Source organism: Narcine bancroftii, chromosome 9 (genome assembly GCF_036971445.1).
Source record: "Narcine bancroftii isolate sNarBan1 chromosome 9, sNarBan1.hap1, whole genome shotgun sequence".
NCBI lineage: Eukaryota > Metazoa > Chordata > Chondrichthyes > Torpediniformes > Narcinidae > Narcine > Narcine bancroftii.
The window spans coordinates 123,519,610-123,543,364 of NC_091477.1; the positions used below are offsets into that span (position 1 = coordinate 123,519,610).

The window sequence follows — 23,755 nt, forward strand, 5'->3', positions numbered from 1 at the left end:
TACTGGTTAGATCGGTTGGAGTTCTCGTACTCACTTGTGGAAGTCCTCGATGCAGTAGATCTGGTTGACCGAGTCCACGGTGAAGGGAATGCCATCGAGACTGCGGTGACAAACCACACAGGTAAAGCACTGGGGGTGATAGGCTTTGCCTGTAGCTCGCAGGATGCGTTCCATGATCGGCTTGGAGCAAACACTGCACTGCTCAAGGGTGCTCTGTCAAGAGAGAACCAACAATTTAATTAACATCATGCTTTCAACAGGTTAGTCAAGTCCCAGCGGGAGACGATTGTGTGGTGGACTCTCAGGAGACCAGGAGTGGGGGTGGTCAGGTGAAAATGCATGACTGCCAGAGGAAGGTTGCTTGTAGCATAGAATCTGGATTCTCTTTTACTTATCTGCCAGAGTCATTTCCTGGGCCCATTTACTCTGACCTTTTACATCCTCCGTACTGCTCCAAGGATTAGCTGATCAACGTCACTATTACCGACCGATCATCCAGGGTCCTCAGAACCTGCCAGCCATGCCCTTCACTCTAACAGGAATATGTTGTCCCTGATCCTCTGGATTAAATGCCTCCAACTTACCTGACCTCCCCTGCCAAGTTGGTAAATTGGATCCAAGAATGGCCTGGCGATACCCAATCGAAGGTGTTGTAATTGTTCATGGTTTAATGTGGGTAGGACCTATGCAGTAAATGGTGGTGATCTGGGGAGTGTTGTAGAGCAGAGCAATCGAGGAGTACAGTTACTAGTGCTTTGAAAGTGGTGTTGTGGGTAGATACAGTGACCAAAAGGCTCTTGTCACATTGGCCTTCATCAGTGCTTTGAGTACAGAAGCTGGGAGCTCATGTTTCAGTTGTACAAGACATTGGTGAGGCCCCATTAGGAGCACTGTGTTCAGTTCTGGTCACCGTGCTGCAGAAATGATGTCCCTGGAGAGGGAACAGAGAATATTTATGAGGATGTTGCCAGGACTTTGGGGCCTGGGCTACAGGGAGAGGTTGAGCAGGCCAGGGCTTTATTCCTTGGAGCGCAGGAGGATGAGGGGTGATGTCAGAGAGATGTACAAAATTGTGAGAGGAATAGATCAGGTGAACACGGAGAGTCTGTTGCCTAGAGTAGGGGAATCGGTAACCATGAGGATATAGGTTTGTGAGGGGGGTGGGGGGGAGAGATTTAACAGGAGCCTGAGGGGTAACATTTTTATTCAGAGGGTGGTGAATGTGTGGAACGGGGTTGCCAGAGGAAGTAGTTGAGGCAGGTATGAATGGAATGTTGAAGAAAAACTCTGGATGGTGGATAGGATGGGTTTAGCGGAATGTTAGCCCAATGCAGGAAGGAAGGAGGACGCTTGGGACGCTTTGGTCAATGTAGGCAGTTTACGCTGAAGGGCCTGTTTCCTCAATGGAGTGGTCTGGAGCCCACAATATTTACTCAGGAATCAGACACAGAGCCCATGAAAGTGAGACAATCAAGCAGTGAGGTCATGGAACCGATACAGATTAAAGAGGAGGGGGTGCTTGCTGTCTTAAAGCAAATAAAGGTGGATAAATCCCCAGGGTCTGACAAGATATTCCCTCGGACCTTGAGGGAGGCTAGTGTAGAGATTATAGGGGCCCTTGCATATATATTTAACATGTCCTTAGCCACGGTGAGGTGCCAGAAGATTGAAGGCTAGTTCAAGTTGTACTGTTGTTTAAAAAAGGCTCTAAAAATAATTTGGGAAATTATAGGCCAGTGATCATTCGTAGATAAGTTATTGGAAGGTGTTCTAAGAGATCAGATATATAAGTAATTGAAAAGAAAAGGACTGATTAGGGGGATAATCAACATGGCTCTGTCCATTGTAGGTTGTGTTCAACTAATCATGCAGTTTTTAAAGGAGGCTATCAGGAAAGCTGAAGGAAAGGCTGTGGATTCATGGGCCCTCAGGTCAGGAAGGTCCAGAAGCTCAGTATTCATGGCAACATAGATTATAGGATTAGATTTTGGCTTGACAGGAGAAGCCAGAGTAGTGGTGGATGATTGTCTCTCCGACTGGAGGCCTGTGACCGGTGGTGGGCCTCAGGGATCGGTACTGCATCCATTGTTGTTTGTTATCTATATCAATGATCTGGATGATAATGTGGTAAATTGGATCAGCAAGTTTGCAGGTGACACGAAGACTGGAGATGTAGTGGACAGCGAGGAAGGCTTTCAAAGTTTTCAGAGGGATTTGGACCAGCTGGAAAAATGGACTGAGAAATGGCAGATGGAATTTAATGCCGAGAAATTTGAGGTGTTACATTTTGGAAGGACAAACCAAGGTAGGACGTACATCGTAAACAGTAGGGCACTGAGGAGTGCGGTAGAACAGAGGGATCTGGAAATTCAGATATGTAATTCCCTGAAAGTGGCATCACAGGTAGATAGGGTCATAGAGACCTATTGGCATATTAGCCTTCATCAATTAAAGTTTGGAGTACAGGAGTTAGGATGTTATGGTAAAGTTGTAAAGACATTGGTGCTATGACCCAATCCTGTAACTGCTCTTTTTGGGGTTATTGACCCAGGCTTAGGGAGTTTTTCCCCACCTGTTCAACGAGTTGTGGCTTTCCCTACAGTACTGGCTAGAAGAGCCATCTTATTCAAATAGAAAGACTCAAGAGTCTAGACCTCCAACAGTGCTTCAATGGTTCTCGCATATCATGTCTTGTCTAAGCTTAGAAAAAATTAGATATCATGTATTTGATCCATTGGTGAAATTTGAAGTAACATGGCGACCTTTTATGTCTTATTTTCACATGAAATAAATGCTTTTAATGTTATTAGATGTACTTGCTCTTCCAGATGAGATAGAGACTTACCTTTGTTTTTTGACTCACGGTAGGAACCAAAGACTTCAAAATAGATGTAACCCTCAGGATAAACTGGTCAGATGTTTTTTGTTAAGTTTTTTTTATAAGAGCAGGTTAGGTGTTTGTTTAGAAACTTTTGATGTTTTATTTTCACACAGTGCAGTGGAGGGGGTATTGAGTTATGCTGTTTGAAGTTTTATCTTGATGTATATACGTGATATTGTATTTTCAGTTTTGTTCCTTTTTCTTCATTGTTACTGTATTTCTTATTTAAAAAAATAATGAAGGAAAAGAAGACATTGGTGAGGCCAAATATGCAGTTTTTGTAGCTCAACTACAGGAAAGATATCATTCAGCTTGAAAGAGTGCAGAGATTTACAAGGATGCTGCCGGGACTTAAGAACTGAATGTAGAACATTATAGCACAGTCCAGGCCCTTTGGGCCCTTGATGTTGTGCTGACCCATATATAAAAAAATGTACTAAACCCTCTCTACCCAGTGACCCTCTATTTTACTTCCATCCATGTGTCTGTCTAAGAGTCTCTTAAATGCCTCTAATGTTTCAGTCTCCACCACCATCCCTGGCAAGGCCTTCCAGGCCCCCCACAGCTCTGTGTAAAAAAAACTTACCCCTGACATCTCCCCTAAACTTCACTTTGTACACAAGTCCTCTGGTGTTTGCTGATCCTGCCCTGGGAAATGGTACTGGCTGTCCACCCTCATCATCTTGTAGACTTAATAAAGTCTCCCCTCATCCTTCTTCACTCCAAAGAGAAAAGTCCCAGCTCTTCTAACCTTGCCTCATAAGACTTATTTTCCAATCCAGATAACATCCTGGTAAATCTCCTCTGCACCCTCTCCACAGCTTCCACATCCTTCCTATAATGAGATGACCAGAATTGAACACAATACTTTAAATGTGGTCTCACCAGAGATCTCTATTGTTGTACTAAATCCCCCATTAATAAATCCCCAAATCCCATAGGCCTTCTTAACCATCCTATCAACCTGTGTGGTGAATTTGAGGGATGTATGGATTTGGACCCCAAGGTCCCTCTGTTCATCCACACTCTTAAATAATCCTGTACTCATTAACCCTGTACTCATCCTTCTCGTTTGTCCTTCCAAAATGCATCACCTCACACTTATCTGGATTGAATTCCAAATACCACTTCTCCGCCAACTCTGGATCCTGTCTATATCCTCTTGGAACCTTCGACATCCTTCAGCTTCATCCACAACTCCTCCAACCTTCATATCATCCGCAAACTTACTGACCCATCTTTCTGCCTCTTCGTCCAGGTTATCTATAAAAATAAAAAAGAGCAGGGGTCCCAGAACAGATCCCTGCTGAACTCCACTAGTCACCGACTTCCAGGCAGAATACTTTCCTCCACTACTACTCTTTGCTTTCTATCTGCAAGTGAATTTTTTATCCACACAGCCAAGGTTCCACTGATTCTGTGCTCATGACTTTCTTCCACGAGGGATCTTGTCAAGTGCCTTGCTAAAATCCATGTTGACTACATCTACTGTCCGACCCTCATCAATTTTCTTTTGTTACCTTCTCAAATAACTCAATTAGACTTATGAGGCACAATCTCCCCTTCACAAAGCCATGCTGACTATCCTTGAGTAGACTGGACTTCTCTAAATGCTCACAGATCCTGTCCTTAAGAATCCTCTACAATAATTTTCCCACCACTGACATAAGACTCATTGGTCTAAAATTCCCAGGATTCTCCCTGTTATCTTTTTTAAACAAGAGGACTACATCTGCTATTATCCAATCCTCTGGCACCTCCCTTTTGGCAAAAGAGGACTCAAAGATCATAGCTACTGGCCCAGCTATCTCTTCTATCACTTCCTACAGCTGTCGTATCTGGCTCCAGGGACTTATCAATCTAGATGTTTTTAAGAAGATCCAACACTTCTGCTTCCTTAATCTCCACATGGTCCAGCACACAGGCCTGTCAATTCTGACCTCACCCTGATCAAGGTCCTTTTCATTTAAGACCTCCCCAACCTCCAGACACATGTTCTCTCCTTTATCCTTTAGTGGCCCCACCTTCATTCATTGTCATCATCCTTCTGTTCTTCACATAAGCATAGAACACCTTGGGGTTCTCCTTAATCCTATATGTCAAGGCCTTCTCATGCCCCACTTGAGCTCTCCTAAGTCCTTTCATAAGCTCCTTCCTGGCTACCATATAATTCTCGTGAGCCCTTCCTGTTTCCTGCTTCCTATATCTCATGTATGTTTCCTTCTACCATCTTTTCCTTGTCCCAGTGGGACAAATCTATCCTGAACTCAAGTGGTCCCTAAACTTCCTCCACGTTAGTTCTGTGCTTTCACCCTTGAACATCTGTTTCCAATTTACTTTCACTAGTTCCTGCCTCATCCCATCACAATTAGCCCTCCCCCAATTAAACACTTTCCCATTTTATCTGCTTTTATCCTTATCCATAGCTGTGCTGAAGTTCAGGGACTTGTGAACACTCTCATCAAAATGCTCCGCCACCTGACCAGGTTCATTCCCCAGAACTAGATCCCGTCGGCTGGTCCACACAGTGTCAGGAATCCTTCTTGAACACACCTGACAAATTCAGCACCATCCATCCCTCTTGCAGTCAGGAGGAGTCAGTCAATATTAGGGAAGTTGAAATCACCCATAACTACAACCCTGTATTTCCCACCATCCCAAAACCTGCCTGCTTATTTGCTCCTTGGTGTCCCGAGGGCTATAGATGAGTCCCAGCACAGTGATAACTTCCTTCCTGTTTCTAATTTCCATCCACACTGTCTGAGTAGACACCCTCACTGCAGCGACCTCCCTTTCTATAGCCGTGATACTATCCCTGACCAGTAATGCTACTCCTCCTCTCTTACCTCCTTTTAAAATACCTAAACCCTGGTACCTGCATTAGCCAATCCTGCCCTTCTTCCAGCCACAAACTCATAGTTCCACATATCCAAAGGAAGGGCTGGAGAACCTACAGGACATTGGATGGTGATACCTGGAGCATTCCCGTCATCCGGTTTCCTCCACTGTGATTAAGCAGATCCTTGGCATTTGTCAACCCTCAAGTTTCCAGTTTCTCTTGTGCTACTTAGCAGTTCCTCTTTCTCATTAGACCCCTGATTCTATAATAGATCTGCCTGGTTTTATATGTGAAAAGAGATGCAAAGAAAGTGTTTAATTCCTCTGCCCTTTCTTTATTCCCTGTTATCAATTCTCCTCTATAGCTGAAAAGAGACAACACTTGCCCTCACCATATAGTTTTTCTTTTATATAGCAGTGAAAGCTTTCTATTAGGTTTGCTCTCATATTCTATTTGTCCTTCCTTCAATGTCGACTTGGTCCTTTGCTGAGTTTTCAGTTGCCCCACACCTCTTTCAGATCCCTCCAACTTAAACTTTGCATCTAACCTCTCCAAGCCACCACAGACAAATCACTTTTCCTATCGTCTGCCTGGACCTTAAAGGAACCATTTGCCACTATTTGTGACCTTGTGCTATTTATTTAAACCATTGTCTGTCCACGGTCTTGTCTCCCAAACTTGATCCTAGTTGCCTTCAGCCAATTTGCACACCTCAGAGATTCTGTTTGGATTCAAGATTCCAATTTCCCCCTGAACCACATTCCATTGTCAATGTCAGATCTGCTCTAACGTCGTCAACTCTCCCTCAGTTAATGAAGGTATACTCTCTCGGTTATATGGTGAGACTGGAGACGAGAATAATTTTCTTAATCAATACGTAGAGGAACCGACTCGGGACGGTATAATACTGGATCTCCTGTTAGGGAACGAGATAGGTCAGGTGTCTGAGGTTAATGTTGGAGAACAAATTGGGTCTAGTGATCATAACTCTATTAGTTTTAGGGTAGTTTTAGGGAAGAGCAAAGAAGAGCCTAAAGTTGAGGTTCTGGATTGGAGAAAAGCAAATTTCGAAGGAATAAGAATGGCTTTGGGGAGTATTGAGTGGGACATGATTTTTTCAGGAAAGGATGTAAATGAAAAACGGAGAATATTCAAAGAAGAAATTTTGAGAGTACAGAGTAGATATGTCCCAGTGAGGATCAAAGGAAAGGCTGGAAGTCACAGTGAGGCTTGGTTTTTGAGGAATATTGGAAATTTGGTTAGGAGAAAAAAGGTGTACAAGAGGTATAAATAGCAGGGAGCTGAGAGTTTGAAGCAGGACTACAAGGAGTATAGAAAAAATCTTAAGAAAGAAATTAGAAAGGTCATAAAGAGGCAAGAAGAGGCTTTGGCAGACAGAGTAAAAATAAATCCAAAGTGTTTCTATAGGTACATTAAAAGTAAAAGATTAGTGAGGGATAGAATTGGACCCCTTGTAGATAGCGAGGGTAGGCTGAGTGAGAAGTCAGAGGAAATGGGGGAAATTTTGAATGATTTCTTTGCCTCGGTATTCACTAGGGAAAAAAATATTGAACCAGTTGAAGTAAAGAAAAATAGTGGGGAGGTCATGAAACATATAAGGATAACTGAGGAGGTAGTGATGGCTGTGTTAAAAAAGATAAAGGTGGACAAATCTCCGGGTCTGGACAAAGTATTCCCAAGGACACTCAGGTAGACTAGTGTACAGATAGTGCGGCCATTAACAGAGATATTTAGGTTGTCACTGGTCATGGGGTTAGTGCCAGAGGATTGGAGGGTGTCTCATGTTGTTCTGCTGTTTAAGAAAGAGTCCAAATGTAAGCCTGGGAATTATAGACCTGTGAGTCTGACGTCTGTGGTGGGTAAGTTGATGGAAAGTGTTCTGAGGGATGGCATTTACAAATATTTGGAAGAACAGGGATTGATAGGTAGTACTCAGCACAGTTTTGTCAGGGGTAGATCATGCTTAACAAACCTTATAGAGTTTTTCTAGGGGGTTACAAAAAAGATTGATGAAGGGAAGGCTGTGGATGTTGTCTATTTAGACTTTAGTAAAGCTTTTGACAAAGTTCCCCACAGGAGGTTAGGAAAAAAGGTGGAGGCATTAGGTATAAATAAGGAGGTGGAGAAAATGGATTCAGCAATGGTTGGATGGGAGGTGTCAGAGAGTACTGGTAGAAAATTGTTTGTCAAATTGGAGGCCGGTGACTAGTGGAGTTCCTCAGGGATCCACTATTGTTTGTTATATATATTAACAATCTGGAAGAAGGAGTGGTGAATTGGATAAGTTTGCAGATGATACAAAGATTGGTGGTATTGTGGACAGTGAGGAAGATTACTGTAGCTTAAAAAGAGATATAGGAAAGCTAGAGGAGTGGGCTGAGAAATGGCTGATGGAATTTAATACGGATAAGTGTGAGGTGTTGCATTTTGGAAAGGCAAATCTAAATAGGTCATATATATACAATTGAGGAGTGCAGAGCAACAAAGGGATTTAGGAGTTATGGTTAATAGTACCCTCAAAGTTGATACTCAGGTAGATGGTGTGGTGAAGAAGGCATTTGGAATGTTGGCCTTCATCAATCGGAGTACTGAATTCAAAAGTAGGGAGGTTATGATGAAATTGTACAAAGCATTGATGAGGCCAAATTTGGAGTACTGTGTACAGTTTTGGTCACCAAATTATAGGAAGGATATAAACAAAATAGAGAGAGTGCAGAGAAGGTTCACGAGAATGTTGACAGGATGTCAGGGTTTGAGTTACAGAGAAAGGTTGAGCAGCCTGGGGCTTTTTTCTCTGGAGCGTCGAAGATTGAGGGGGGATTTGATGGAGGTGTTCAAGATTTTAAAAGAGACAGAGAGAGTCAACGTGGATAGGCTTTTTCAATTAAGAGTGGGGGAGATTCAAACCAGAGGCCATGGTTTGAGATTGAAGGGGGAAAATTATAAAGGGAACATGAGGGGAAATTTCTTGAGGCAAAGGGTGGTGGGGATGTGGAATGAGCTTCTGGCAGATGTGGTTGAAGCAGGGATGTTATTTACATTTAAGGAAAGACTGGATAATTACATGGAGGGGAGAGGATTGGAGGGGTATGGACCAGGTGCTGGTCAGTGGGACGAGGAGGGTGGGGATTTGTTCCGGCATGGACGAGTAGGGCCGAACTGGCCTGTTCTGTGCTGTAAGTGGTTTATATGGAGGAGGAGGATTTCAAAGGTGATCAGTGAAAGAGAATGAATTTATGAGAAAGGGGTGTTAAAGGACCAGGTACAAGTCTCAACACCAGCTGCCGGCAGTGACCCCAGGGGGAGAAACACTGACCTGTTCCATCAACACTTGACCCCACTCATAAGATGCCTGACATTCCAGGGAAATTAATGCTACTTCAATGAAAATTAAAGCAAAATGCAGGTGCTGAAAAGCAGAAATGAACCCAGGAACAGCTGGAAACACCCAGCAGGACAGGCAGCATCGGTGCAGAGAAACAGATGAGGTCAATGATCCTTTGCTCTCCGTCGCCTTCCTTCTCCATTCACAGAGCCATCTCCCTCCCCCTATTTGCTGGTGTGCCCTCCCTCCTTTCTCTACCTGTTATCTCTGGCCTGTGCTCCTCCCCACCCCACCACCATTTTTTTCAGACACTCATGTACTTTGATGAAAGGCTCAAACCCAAAATGTTGGTTCTGTATCTATCTCTGCTACATGAAGGACACTGTCCAACTTGCTGAATTTCTCCAACATAGTGTTTTCATTTGAACTGCGGTGCCTGCAGACTTCTGTGTTTTACTTAGGTCAAAGACCCTTTGCCAGATTAGCAGCATGGCTGGGTGAAGTGGGTGAGTCCCCTCCCCTGAGGAGGCCAGGGAACCTAGATGTTAGTCCACTGGCACACAACACACCTGCTTTCCATTCACATGTCCTTAAAGAATGTAAGCACACCTTGCCGGCAGGTGGGAATCCCAAGACCAGGTTCTAACTGTGCTTCATGAATACAAAGCCTTGGTGATAGAGAAAATTCATTGCTACATCATCACCCTTCCTGGATCTGCTTCCTTTTTTAAAAAACATTCAAACTTTATTCAACTACAACATTACACAAGGAGCTACAACTAAACCCAAAAACTATCATGACATGTGGCAACAAAACCGTGAGAAGCAGTAATCTCGACCGCCTCTTTATTACATGGTATTACATATTAAATTAAAACATGATTTTCATCATCAGACACATGATCTCCTGGGGGGGAGGGGGTGGGGGGGGCCCATAGTTCCTGGAACTTCGCCACCATCTCCTCGGACACCATGTGCTCCTGCTCCAACACCGCACAGGCCCAGATGTAACCCCGTAAGATGGGTATGTAGTCAGTTGGCATCACACCCTTGACCACCCGCCACCTCGACCCGTGAACAGCCAGTTTGGCCAGGCTTAACACCAACCCCACAAGGAGATCAGCGGAATGCCCAACCCCCTTCCACACCAGGTGGCCGTGGATCAGGAGCGTGGGGCTGAAGTGCAACCAAAATTTGAGAAGCAGCCCCTTCAGGTAGGCGAAGAGGGGCTACAACCTCACACACTCCACAAAGATCTGGTACACCATCTCCTCCCAGCCGCAGGGTGTCGGTGAACTGACTTAGGAAGCAGTTACATGGCACCAATCAGTGCTGCACTCCACCCCAGGTCCCCGATGTAAAGGGGAGGACTCCTGGTCCAGGGACCTCCACTCTGCTTCTCCCTCAGCCTGCTAAAACATTGAAATATCCGCTGGGCCTGAGTAAACTCTCATCTCCCAGATAGTCTCTGATTTTCAGTCAGGTCAGGTTTACGGTCATTATCAGCCATTTTTTCTCAGTACAACTATGGGGGTTAAGATGCTCCAACACATAGTTGGTGGATAAAGATTTGCTGCTGTTGTGGCTTCAAGGCTGGATACTGCAAAGCTCCTGAACGCAGAATTGATACATGACAAGATCTCAGATACTTCACAGGTCCTTTTACGTTAAATGATTGGTCGAGGTGTAACTGGCCTTGAATTGATTATATCTCAGCTGGTTCCTGTCCTCATCATTTGCACCTATGGACTGCCTGGACATAGATATAAAGCACCATGGGGTCACAAACAGCCAACTCCTCTCTCCGACAGCCTCAAACTTCCACACATTCCACGCACACTGTGCTCCTCCATCCAACAGCCTCAAACTAGCTCAGCAAACATGGCTAGCAGCTCTTCGTCACCCTGAGGGAGAAGATTCACACGCAGGGAAAGGTGATAGGCTACGCTACAAAAGTGAAGAGCAAATGGTTCATGGACAGACATGTGCTGTGAGCACTGAGATAAGCTAATCGTTTCAGGGCTGGGAGGTGAGATTTGCCTTCGGCAGAAGAGGGAGGAGTGGGGCAACAAGAACAGACACACAATCCACTGGTCTCAAAAGGGTAAGCTTGGCATAGATCTGAATCGTACTTCTTTAATAGAGACGATAAAGGGGAAAGAATAAATTAAAATTTTAATTTTGACATACAGCACGATAACAGGCCCTTTTGGCCCATTAGCCCGTCTGCCCAATTACACCTAATTAGCTTACAAACTCCAGCACGTTTCGAACGGCGGGAGGAAACCAGAGCCCCAGGGAAAAACCCATGCAGACACAGGGAGAGCACAGGATTCAAACCCCAGTCCCGATCTCTGGCACTGTAACACAGTTGCACTAACTGCTACACTAACCATACCACCCAAGAATTTGATAGGGTGTACCAAATTCTCTCCTCTGGTGGGGAGAGGCAGGGCTAGTCAGCCAGAGGTCAGGAAACTCATCCTTACAGAGAACCAGCAACCCTCCCAATGCAGGGATGCTGCCTTCCCAGATCAGGAGCCAACCTTTCTGTCAGAGGCCAAGAATTTCCCCTTACATTGCCGGTTCAATGTGGAGATGGGACTATAAACTGGACTGGTGGTCACCGTGGGAGCTGTGAAATGGTCACTGTGGATGGAGGGGGTGGCAGTGTGGAGAGGTCACTGTAGATGGGGGTTCACTGTGGAGAGAGGGGGAGTCAGGGCGGAGTTGTCACTGTAGTCAGGAGGGGGTCACTGTGGACAGAGGAGGTCAGTGTGGAGTGTCTGTGGATGGAGGGGTGATCAGTGTGGACGGAGGAGGTTCTCAATGCCTGACTGAGCTGTTGACTGACACCCTGTTGCCTCATTCAGCCCAATTCCCCACCATCCTTATGATTCTGTCAGTGGAAGGAACATGAGAGATTAGGGACGATTAGGCCATTCAGCCCATTGACTTTGCGCTACTACTCTATTATGGCTGACTTACTCACCTTTTCAATGCCATTCCCCTGCCTTTCCCAGGATGGGGAGGTGCAGTGATGCTGAGTGCCAGAATGTCATTGACAGAGTGATTCTGCAGCTGGGAACTGACAGGTGAGACCAATGGTGCCTGTGGGTTCTCTGACCCCACACACCCTGGTTACACACCTTCCAATTGGGAAGTCTATCCAGGCAGTGTTCAGTCACAACCTGGTAACATCCCTCCAATTACAGAGCCTACACTTCTCCTCCAATTACAGGTCCTCATTTTAAGTTCCTGATTACATCCTTACACAAAATGTAAAAGGCTTCACCACTGAGTGCCTTCAGCTTGCTCCAGTATTCAATAAGACCATTGCCAATCACTCACTTTAATACCATTTTCTCATAATTTTGCAAACTTTCATCAGGTCTACCCTAGCCTCTGACACTCCAGAGAAAATAACCCAGGTTTATCCAGCCTCTCCCCATAAGCCGTACCCTCTAAACCAGGCAATATTCTGGTGAACCTCTCCTTACCCTTTCCCAAGCTTCACATCCTTCCTGAAATGGGGGCGACCAGAAATGCACACAATAAATTGAGGACAAGCCTGATTTTGTTGACTGGTAAAGCAGAGTTGAGGGTACAATGGCCTGTTCTCCATCTGTTCTCTGGGGGATGATGAATTCGCTGAGCAAGTGGTGATAATGACCGTCATAAGCATGGCATTAAACACACAGTGCCTTCTTTACCCAGTCTGGGCCTACTCGTGAGTCCAATCCCAGACAATATCTGGCTCTTCATTTCCTTGTGAGATTGCCAGTTGTTGAAGGCCACCTTGGAGCACATGGAAACGTGAGGTTGCTGGCACCTCTCACACCCTCAGAATGGATCATTGAGAAAGTATTATAGCAGTTGTTAAAATGGGGACTAATAAAACTGCCTGCCAGTAAGTTAACCCAGAGGCTCATGGAATCAAGCTCCCAACTCAAGTTTGTCTGCTCTTCAATCTATAAAAAGATCCACACAAATATAGTCACTTTTCAAAATAAAATTTGGCAAACATTTTGCAACACCCACTGGACAGACCAGTTAAACAAACGTGTGGGGGTTCTTTCTATAAGGCCCAATTCCTGTGCAAAATTGTTACGTTTGGCTTTGCTGAAGTGCAAGAAGGTTTGGAGATTCCCACCTGGGCCCTGTTTCACACAAAGCAGCAGCTTCAAGGTGTCAAGCTGACTAAACACATTCTGTCCTGATGTAGGGCAAACCCAAATCATCCCCACTGATGCTTGGCCCCTCGAGGTCCGCCAGCCGATCGACTTTTCATTAATATGTTCATTTTATGAAAAGCTTCACACCTCAAAGTAAAAGTCAAAAAAGGGGGAAGCTGTGAGCTGGCAATTCTGCAGTGACTGGAACCCAAATGCGTGAGGTGCAGTTTAAATCAAGTGAGCATCAGATGTTTAGAGAATATACAGGATGTGGGAGAAAGGGCATTGCAGCAGATTAGAGCGCGAGCAAATTCAGCATGTGGAAATGTAAACAAGGAAATGGTAATGGGGAGAAGAGGAGGAAAGAGGCGAGCGAGTCAGAGAGAGGATCAGGGAAGAGGAGGGGGAGAGGGAGGAGGGGCACTATTGTATTTGCTTCATTCATGAACCTGCCCACCAGCCATGTGGAACTTGTATGTTCTCCCTGTGAATGGATAGAGTTCATGAACAGTGCAGGCCCTTCAGCCCTTGATGTTGTGCCGACCTATATATTCCTACCAAAAAATGCAAAACCCTTCCTACCGCATTACACTCTATTTTTCTTTCATTCATTCAACTGTCTAAGAGTTTCTTAAATGCCACTCATGTTTCAGCCTCCACCACCACCCCTGGCAAGGCATTCCAGCCCCCCCCAAATCTCTGTGTAAAAAACTTACCCCTAAACTTCCCTCCCTTCACTTTATAGACATGTCCTCTGGTGTTTGATATTCCTGCCCTGGGAAAAATGTGCTGGCCATCCACCCTATCTATGCCTCTCAGAATTTTGGAGACCACTATCAAGTCTCCTTTCATCCTTCTTCGCTCTAAAATGAAAAGTCCCAACTCTGCTAACCTTGCCTCGTAAGACTTATTTTCCAATCCAGGCAACATCCTGGTAAATCTCCTCTGCACCCTCTCCATAGCATCCACATCCTTCCTATAATGAGGTGACCAGAACTGAACACAGTGTGGTCTCACTGGAGATTTGTAGAGTTGCCACATGACTTCTCGATTCCTGAATTCAATCCCCCTATTAATAATCCCAGAATCCCATAGGCTTTCAACCTGCACAGCGATCTTGAGGGATGTATGGATTTGGACCCCAATCCCTCTGTTCCTCCACATTGTTAAGTAACCGACCATTAACCCTGTACTCAGCCTCTGGTTTTTTCTTCCAAAATTCATCACCTCACACTTGTCTGGATTGAACTCCATCTGCCACTTTTCCACCCAACACTGCATCCTGTCTAGATCCTCTTGTAATCTATGACACAACCTTCAGCTCCACCCACAACTCCACCAACCTTCGAATCATCCACAAAATTACTGACCCATCCTTCCACCTCTTCATCCAGGTCATTTATAAAGATCGTAACAAGCAGGGGTCCCAGAACAGATCCCTGCAAAACTTCACTAGTCATGACCTCCAGGCAGAATACTTTCCTTCCACTACTACTCTGCTTTTGACATGCAAGTCAATTTTTAATCCACCCAGCCAAGGTTCCATAGATTCTGTGCCTTAAGACTTTCTGAACGAGCCTCTTATGGAGGATCTTGTCAAATGCTTTGCTAAAATCCATATCGCCACCCTACCTTCATCAATTTCTTTTGTTACCTCCTCAAAAGAGCCAATTAGGCTCTTGAGGCATGACCTTCCCTTCACAAAGCCATGCAAGCTAACCCTGAGTGGACTGTTCTTCTCCAAATGCTCAGAAATCCTGTCTTTAAGAACCCTCTCCCATAGTTTGCACACCACTGACATAAGACTCATTGGTCGGTAATTTCCAGAATTTTCCGTTACGTTTTTTAAACAAGAGGACCACATTTGCCATTCACCAATCCTCTGGTAACTCCCCTGCGGCCAAGGAAGATGCAAAGATCATTGCCAATGCCCCAGCAATAGAAACGTACCCATTCACCTCATCCACAGAAATTGTGACACTCATTGCACCTGTACATATTAAATCCGTATTTCTCTGCACACTCCCAGACAAGTAATAATACATGCTTCTACTACCTCCTCTGGCAGTTCATTCCAGTACCATCTGTGGGGAAAAACTTGCCCCTCAAATCTTCTTTAAATTTCTCCCCTCCTACTTTCAACCTAAGAGGAAAATAGTGGCTATGGCTGTTAGGGAGGGAGTGGTTAGACTGATGTGTAGAGTTGGTTTGTATAGGTCAACACCTCTTAGGCCAAAAGGCCTGAACTATGCTGCAATGTTCCAAGTTGTATATTCCATGCCCTCTCACTCTAGATGCCCCTCCCCTGGAAAAAGAACCTGACATCTATCCTTTCTCTACGAGGCCTCCCATCCACTGCAGACATCTGTGGGAGGCACTGCCTCAAGAAGGCAGCCAACATTATAGAGCACCCCCATCACCCTGGTCACAACCTCTTCTCACTGCTCCCTTCAGGCAGAAAGTATAGAAGCCTGAAGACCAGCACCTCCAGGTTCAGGACAGTTTCTTTCCAAGAGCTATCAGGCTCTTGAACCTCCCCTGCGTCATTAATCTTAGACCGCCCTACTGTAAGTCACTTTTCCTGCACTCAGATTACTGTAATATGTATATCTACATTTTGTATTTATGGTGTCTTTTGATCTAATTTAATCGTTTACTGTCATAGTTGTTCTATACAAGTAGCTGTTCGGTTGCAGTAAGAATTTCATTGCATATATACAGAATACAATGTGCATGACATTAAACTCCTCATCAATATCATCAACACTCCTCAGGTGAATCTCTTCCCCACTCTCTCGAATGTGACCACACATTTCCTGTAATGTAGCAACCAGAGCAGTACCCAATACTCTGTGTGGCCTGACCAATGTCCTGTATGGCGGCAACATGATGTCCCAACACTTCTACTCAATGTTTACATTTAAAAAAAATAGTTACAGAACATGGACGAAAGGAAAAAGAAAGATAGAGAATTATGAGATAGGGAGAGTTCAGATTTTTTTTGTAGGGATACACAGGTAGGCACAACAATGTGGGCCAAAAGGCCTGGACTGTATTCTCTCTTCTAAGATGGTGGCAGCTGATTCTGGCCGTTACCCCTCCGCTGCCTAATTTCACCCAATTAACCTATTACTCCACATGTTTCTGGAGGGTGGAGGAAACCAGAATATCTGGGAAAACTCACGCAAGCACGAGGAGAGCGAACAAATTCCTTACAGACAGCACTGGATCAGAAACTGGGTCAGTGCCGCTGTAATCCCATTGGGCTGACCTTGCTGTATATAGTGGTTTTCACCACTTTACTCATATGTGTGGCCACTGTCAGGGAGCTAAGGATTTGCACCCCAATGTCTCTCTATACATCAATGCTCCTATGATCCTGGCCATTTACTCCATACATCCTAGCAGAACCTTTCTTCCCAAATCTCAGTACTGCACACATGTTTGGATTAACTTCCACCTATCACCTCCTTGCCCATCTTTCCAGCTGATGTCTACAACTCTACCAATTCTGTATCATCTGCAAACTCATGAATCATGCTCTCCTACATTATCATCCAAGTTATTTATATATATTGCAAACATCTCTGATTCCTGCAGAACCCCACTGGTTACAGACTAAAAGTCACGTACCCACTCACCCACCCCTACTCTCTGCCGCCTATCAGTCAGACAGTTTGCGTCCAATTTGCCAATACACTTTAGATTTCCTGACCTCGCTGGTCCATGTTAGATTCAATCATGCCTGCACAGACCCCCTGATCATACCCGACCTTTGCAAATGAATGTCAGGTGCCCAACAACTTCCTTACCACCGATGTCACATTGTAGTTCCCGTGATTGTCGCTACTGTGTGATTTTAACAAGGGGATACATCAGCCATTCTCCAGTCTCCGACTAGCATGCTCATGGCAAATAATAATGTAAAACCCTCTGTCAGAGCCCAAGAAATCTACCCCCCTTGCACCCCTTAGCACTCTGGAATCTATCCTTCCTTCATGTCCCAAAATTTCAAACACCTCCTCCTTCCTGTTGCATGTTCCATATTCTAGAACATCTGTGTCCCCTCCTTTAGCTGTCCAGCTTTGTGTTTTCAAGTGCGACCCTGTTGATCTAGATCCATTTGTAATCTTTGATAACCTTCTTCCCTGTTCACTGCACCATTGAAGTGGGATAAATCCCCAGGACGAGATGAGATTTATCCATACACTGCCAATTCCCATGCCATCCACAAATGTACTAATCATGTTAGCTACACTGGCATCCGAATTGTTAATCAAGATAACAAACAATAATGGGCCCAGTACCAACCCTGACTATGGAAGCTTCCAACAGGATCTAGATCAATTGGGTTGGTGGGATAAGGAGTGGTGAGTGGAATTTAACTCTGATATGAGTGAGATGTTAATGTTGTAAGTCTAACCAAACTTACATGCTGAATGGTCAGGTCCTGGTGAGAGACCAAGGTGTACAAGGACAGAGTTCCCACTGGGGTGGATGTGGTAGTGAAGAAGGTGTTTGGCACACTGCCCTTCATTGGACGGGATATGGTATACAGAGGTGGCACCTCGTGACTGAGTTGTAGAAGGTGTTGGTGAGATCACACTTACAGCATTGTTGGAAAGACATCAATGTATTGGAGGGGATTGACCAGGATGTTGCCAACACTGGAGGGTTGAGGTTGGATAGACTAGGGCTTTATTCCCAAAGAGCAATGGAGGCTGAGGGTGATCTTACAGAGGTTTTCAAAATCATGAGGGGCATGGATCAAGTGAATGTTCACAGTCATTTTCCCAGAGTAGATGGTTCTAGAACTAGAGGGCATAAGTTTAAGGTGAGAGGGGAATTTTGGAGGGACCTGAGAGGTGATTATTTTCACTCAGAGGGTTGTCTGCATCAGGAACGAGTTTACATTTTACTTTTAGAGGTTCAGCCCGTGCCCCCACAATACACCAATCAACCTAGAAATCCCGTATGCTTTTCGAGGGTGGGAGCAAACCAGAACACCTGGAAGAAGTCCATGCCTGTGGTAAAATGTCTTAGAGTCAGCGGCAGATTCTAACCTGGATCACTGGCACAGTAATAACATCATGCTTATCGCTACACTAACTGCACTGCTCTGCCAGAGGAAACTGTAGAGGCAGACACAATAACAATATTCAAGATATATCTGGACAGATTTATGGGTAGGAGGAGCCTGCATTAGAACATCACAAACAGGAGCAGGAATCAGCCATCGGCCTATCGAGCCTGCCCCACCATTCAATGAGACCATGGCTGATCTGGCCATGGACTCAGCTCCATCTACCTGCTTTTTCCTCACAACCCTTAATTCCCCTGCTCTGCAAAGATCTTATATCTTACATCTATTCAATGCAGCAGCCTCTACTTTCTTGGGCACAGAATTCCATAAATTTCCCACTCTGGGAAAAGTGGTTTCTACTCATCTCTGTTCTAGAGGTTTAGAATAACATGGACTAATGTGGCCAAATGGAATCAGCCCAGAATGCCAAGTTAGTTAGCATGGACTAGTTGGGCGAAGGGCCTTTTCCTTTCTGCATGACTCTCTGACTCTGATAAGATAAGCATCCTTCACTCTTCAGCTCTGCCTCCTTCCCCTGAGACTGTGTAGAATTCAATGGGCCAGGGTATCTTGAATTCCCAGTGACCTAACCTTCCAGATTCAACTGACAATTTTACAGCTTTTCCGTACTTAAGTGGTGCCAGTTGACTCGTGTAAGGTAAAACATCATGAGATGGGAATGTGTAAGGAGTTACCCTGTGCAGGGCTGTAACAAGAAGGGGAGGTGTCCTTGTACTCCTGTTAGGTAAAACATCATGAGATGGGAATGTGTAAGGAGTTACCCTGTGCAGGGCTGTAACAAGATGTGAATGCATCCTTGTACTTACAAGATAAGAGAGACATTGATGGATTGAGAGGCAGGAAGCTAGCAGGGAAAGGATAGCAACAGTTTTAGTCATTGGACAAGTAATGATATGATGATGTTCTAAGCACGTATCCAAGGGTATAAAAAATCACCATTTTGCTGATAACGGCAGAATGCATTCTCCGACTAACATTGTTAGTCGCAAGTGTTACAATCCGGTAATAAAGAACAAAGAACCCTGATTTCGACTCAGTCTGGTGTTTGTCTCACTCATTCATGAACAAAGCAGACCTAACACTCGGGACAGGAAATGTGGTCCCCATTTTCAGGAAAGGCAACTGGGGACATCCTGATCTATGAGTCTAACATCAATGGTAGGGAGGAATCTGGAAACAATTCTGAAAAAGAAGGAAGGCAGGGACTAATCGGGAGAGCCAGCATGGCTCGGTCAAGAGCAGGTCTTGATTGACCAATCTGATTGAACAATTTGATTGAAGTAACTTAACTTATTGATGATGGTTGGGCACTAGATGTGACTTACATGGACTTTCCATAGATCAAAAGGATCCAAACTGGATCCAAACCCGGTTCCTGGTTTGGAAATAGGAGAGAGATTGATGGTAGTTGTCCCACAAAGACCAGTGACATGGATGTGGGGAAGTTCCAAGTTCACCATGCACTGCTGGACACTGTGATGGCTTTGAGAGGGTCATGATGCAGATTATTTAAAAGAAGGCGTCCAAACTTAGGAAGATACCCGTGCTGAGGTTGCAGGATTATTTGTAGAACAGGATGTACGACTTGGCAAGAGGGTGCTGGGTTTAGCAAGATCCGGCAAAATGACAGGCCTGTTTCAATGTAACATTCAATGAGTGTGGATACAAAGCAATTGAGTGTATTCATGACGGTACCCTTCATAAACAGTTCACCCATCACGATTCCCATGTGTAACTATGTCCACATTGTGTGGTTTACCTCTTTCTAAAGGGGCGGAGCATTATATATGCTCATATTGTTGAGTGCAGCACTTGATATGTCATAGTTTCCAGACATTGGAGAGTTTCAATAGAGATTTTCTGTTGAAAACTCCGTCCATGTTGATTTTCTTAAGCAGGCAGCAAAAGGAAATGACAGGCTGATGGTATTGACCTGGGCAGTGGGTGGTCAAACAGGCTGGAGTCTCCCCTGTAAACACCTTGCCTCGGGCTATGAATGACTCTTCCAAACTGGAAGATCCGCAAGGGTACTCGTACATTACTGCTGGGCAAGATTCCCCCCCCACACAGCTTGTCCACCTTGTCACTGTCAAATTCAGCTCTCAGAACCTTCTAGCATTCGGTTGATAGACATTTGTAAAATGTATTGTGCATTTTTCAAGTTAAATCTGATAACAATTTCTTCTGTGAATTTGGATGTGTTCCCATTTCAGCCCAACTTGCTCCTGTCAACCAAGTGGTGGCACAGTTAGTGTAGCAGTTAGTGCTGTTACTGTGTCAGCGACCCAGGTTCAAATCCGCTACTGTCCGCAAGGAATTTGTATGTGCCTGTGTCACTCATTCCAAAGGCATGCAGGGTTAGTAGTGGGTGTATTTGGCAGCATGGGCTCATGGGTCAGAAGGACCTGTTACATTAAAAAGAAGTCTCCTGCCTAAGCTAGTCCCATTTGCTGGTGTTTGGTCCATCTCCACTAAACCTTTCCCGTCCATGTACTCATCCAAAAGCCCCCTACACATTACAATTATCCATCACTACCTCTGGCAGTTCCTTCCATCCTCTGACTGGAAAAGGTGCCCTCTAGTTTTAGATTCCCTGACCCTGTAATAAAATGTGACTGTTCATCTTAGTCATACCCCTCCTCATTTTGTTGGCCTCCTTTGCTCCAGGGAGCTCAGTCCCAGCCTATCCATTCTCTCCCAAGAACTTGTTCCAGAAACATTGTTGTGATTAGAGAGGGTTGGAGGAAGGGATGGAGGGAGGGATGGAAGAAGGAATGGAGGAGGGATGGAAGGGATAGAGGGAGGGATGGAGGGAGGATTGGAAGAAGGGATAGAGTGGGGATGGAGGGAGGGTTAGAAGAAGGGATAGAGTGGGGATGGAGGGAGGGTTGGAAGAAGGGATAGAGGGAGGGATGGGGTGGAGATGGAGGAAGGTATGGAGGAAGGGACAGAGGGAGGGATGGGGTGGGGATGGAGGGAGGGATGAAGGAAGTGATAGAGGGATGGAGGGGGTGTGGGACAGGATGGGGATGGAGGAGTGAAGAATGGAGGAAGGGATGGGGAGAGAGGCTGTGTGGGATAGGACTGAGGGAGGGATGGAGTGGGGATGGAAGGAGGGGTTGGAGGATGGAGGGAGGAGTGATGGTGTGAAAGATGCAGTGGGGGACAGGAGTGCAGGAGGGGTGGAGCTGTCTATGGAGTGTGTCAAGGTGGAGGGGAAATGAACCACAAATAAGCAGGAATTGCCAGCTGTGCGCCTGCACAATCCTGTGCCCCAGCTCCCAGCCACCAAGCTGCAGAGATAGGGCAAAGGTATCGCTTGGCTGCCCCAGGTGATCTCTCTCCCTCCCCTGCCTTCCACCATGACTGTACTCACAATGTAGCAGGGCTCACAATAGGACCTCTTCTCCACTGCGTAGAAGGCCTGTCCTCGCAGCTTGTGACCGCACGTCACACAGGTGAAACAATCCACGTGGAAGACTTGTTCCATGGCTGTGCAGCCGGATCCATCCCCGACTACACTCTCCCCACAGCGCACACATTGCCCTGGAACGAGAGAATCAACACATCTACCATGGCTTCCCATGCACAGGGAGATCTTGGCTCTTTCATCTCCTGTCTGTCACACAGTCTCTTTCCTGCATGTCTTTCAATGATGAAAGAAGAGGAAGCTCTCACCAGTATCCTGCCAACATTCATCCCCCACCAGCTGAGGACAGAAGAGATAGGAGTAAAGTGGACCATTCTCCCCCTACAGCTTGATCCATCAATCAATCCATCCTCAGCCTCAGCTCACCTTCCCATGTTTCCTCAACTCCCTCACAGGTCAACGACTGGACAGAAACCGGAAAAGTCGATGTTAATGACATCTGGTTGGAGGGTGCCTCGACCATATACAGTTCCTCCAGCCGGTGGGTTTGGCAGTGCAAGAGACTGTGGACAGACTTGTCAGCAATGTCAAAGGCTGTGGTTGTTGACCACATGGACTTTGACAAGGTCGCGTGGGAGGTTAGTCAGGAAGGATTGGTCACTCAGAGTTTATGGTGAGTTAGTAAATTGGATTTGACATTGACTATACGAGAGAAGCCACAGAGTCGTAATTGATGATTGCCTCTCTGACTGTAGGTGCCTCAGGGATCAGAGCTGAGTCCATTATTATTTATCGTCTCTATCAATGATAATGTGGTAAATTGGATCAGTAGGTTTGCAGACGAATCGAAGTTTTAAGAGTTTGTGGACATTGAGGAGGGCTTTCAAAACTTACAGAGGGACCTGGGCCAGCTGGAAAAATAGGCTACAATATGGCAGATGGAATTTAATACAGACAAACGTGAGGTGTTGTACTTTGGAAGGACAAACAGAGTAAATGGTCGGGCCCTGAGCAGTGGGGTAGAACAGAAGGGATCTGGGGATTCAGATACATAATTCCTTTGAAGTGGCGTCACAGGTAGTTAGGGTTGTAAAGAAAGCATTTGGCACATTGGCCTTCATAAATCAAAGTATTGAGAACAGGAGCTGAGATGTATAAGGCATTGGTGAGGCCAAATATAGAGTATTGTGTGCAGATTTGGTCACCTGATGACAAGAACGATAACAATAAGATAGAATGAGTGCAGAGATTTACCAGGATGTTGCCAGGTCTTGAGGAACTGAATAACAGGGAAAGGTTAAACAGGTTATGACTTTATTCCCTGGAGCATAGAATGATGGGAGATTTAGATATTTAGACAAACAGCACGGCAACAGGCCCTTTCGGCCCACGAGCCCATGCCACCCAATTACACCCAATTGACCCACAATCCTGTACATTTTGAATGGGGTTGTAGTTTGATAGAAATATAAAAAAATTTGATGGGTATAGATAGAGTAAATACAAGTCGGCTTTTTCCACTGAGGTTAGGTGAGATAAAAACTAGAGGATGTGGATTAAGGGTGAATGGGGAAAAGTTGAGAGGGAACATTGGGAAAGAGAGTGGTGGGTGTGGAAGAAGCTGCCAGCGGAATTGGTAAATGCAGGCTCAGTTTTGACATTTGTGAAAAATTTGGACAGGTACATGGACAGGAGTATGGGCAGCTATGGTCCAGGTGCACATCGGTGGGACTATGCAGAATAATATTTTGGTTCAGACTAAAAGGGCCGAATGGGTTGATTCTGTCCTTTAGGGTTATTGGCCAATTTTGAAGGTGTAAGACAAGAACTAGTTCAAGTTAATTGGAATAGATTGTTTGAAAAAAGAAGAAAATGTTAAGTTTTTAAAAGTATGTTTAGTCCAGGGTGTGCACGGTCCCATTAAAGTGAAGGGTCAGGCATGCAAGCACAGGGAAGCTTGGATGAGAGGGAAATTCAAGGTCTGCTCATAAGCAAGAAAAAGGGATGGGGCGGGTATAAGCAGCTGGGATCAAGTGTATA

General features: G+C 45.3%; 1 protein-coding gene across 12 annotated transcripts in view; it reads right to left on the reverse strand.

The window, feature by feature from the left end:
* Nucleotides 1-23,755, reverse strand: part of lpp (LIM domain containing preferred translocation partner in lipoma) — a 294,099-nt gene that overhangs the window by 11,256 nt on the left and 259,088 nt on the right. For all 12 annotated transcript variants that reach the window (XM_069897669.1, XM_069897671.1, XM_069897677.1 and 9 more), the window contains 2 exons: nucleotides 21,722-21,891; nucleotides 35-213 (listed from right to left, as the gene is read on the reverse strand). In XM_069897669.1, coding sequence (XP_069753770.1) covers nucleotides 35-213; nucleotides 21,722-21,891 — 349 coding nt within the window. The remainder of the gene's footprint in view (nucleotides 1-34; nucleotides 214-21,721; nucleotides 21,892-23,755) is intronic.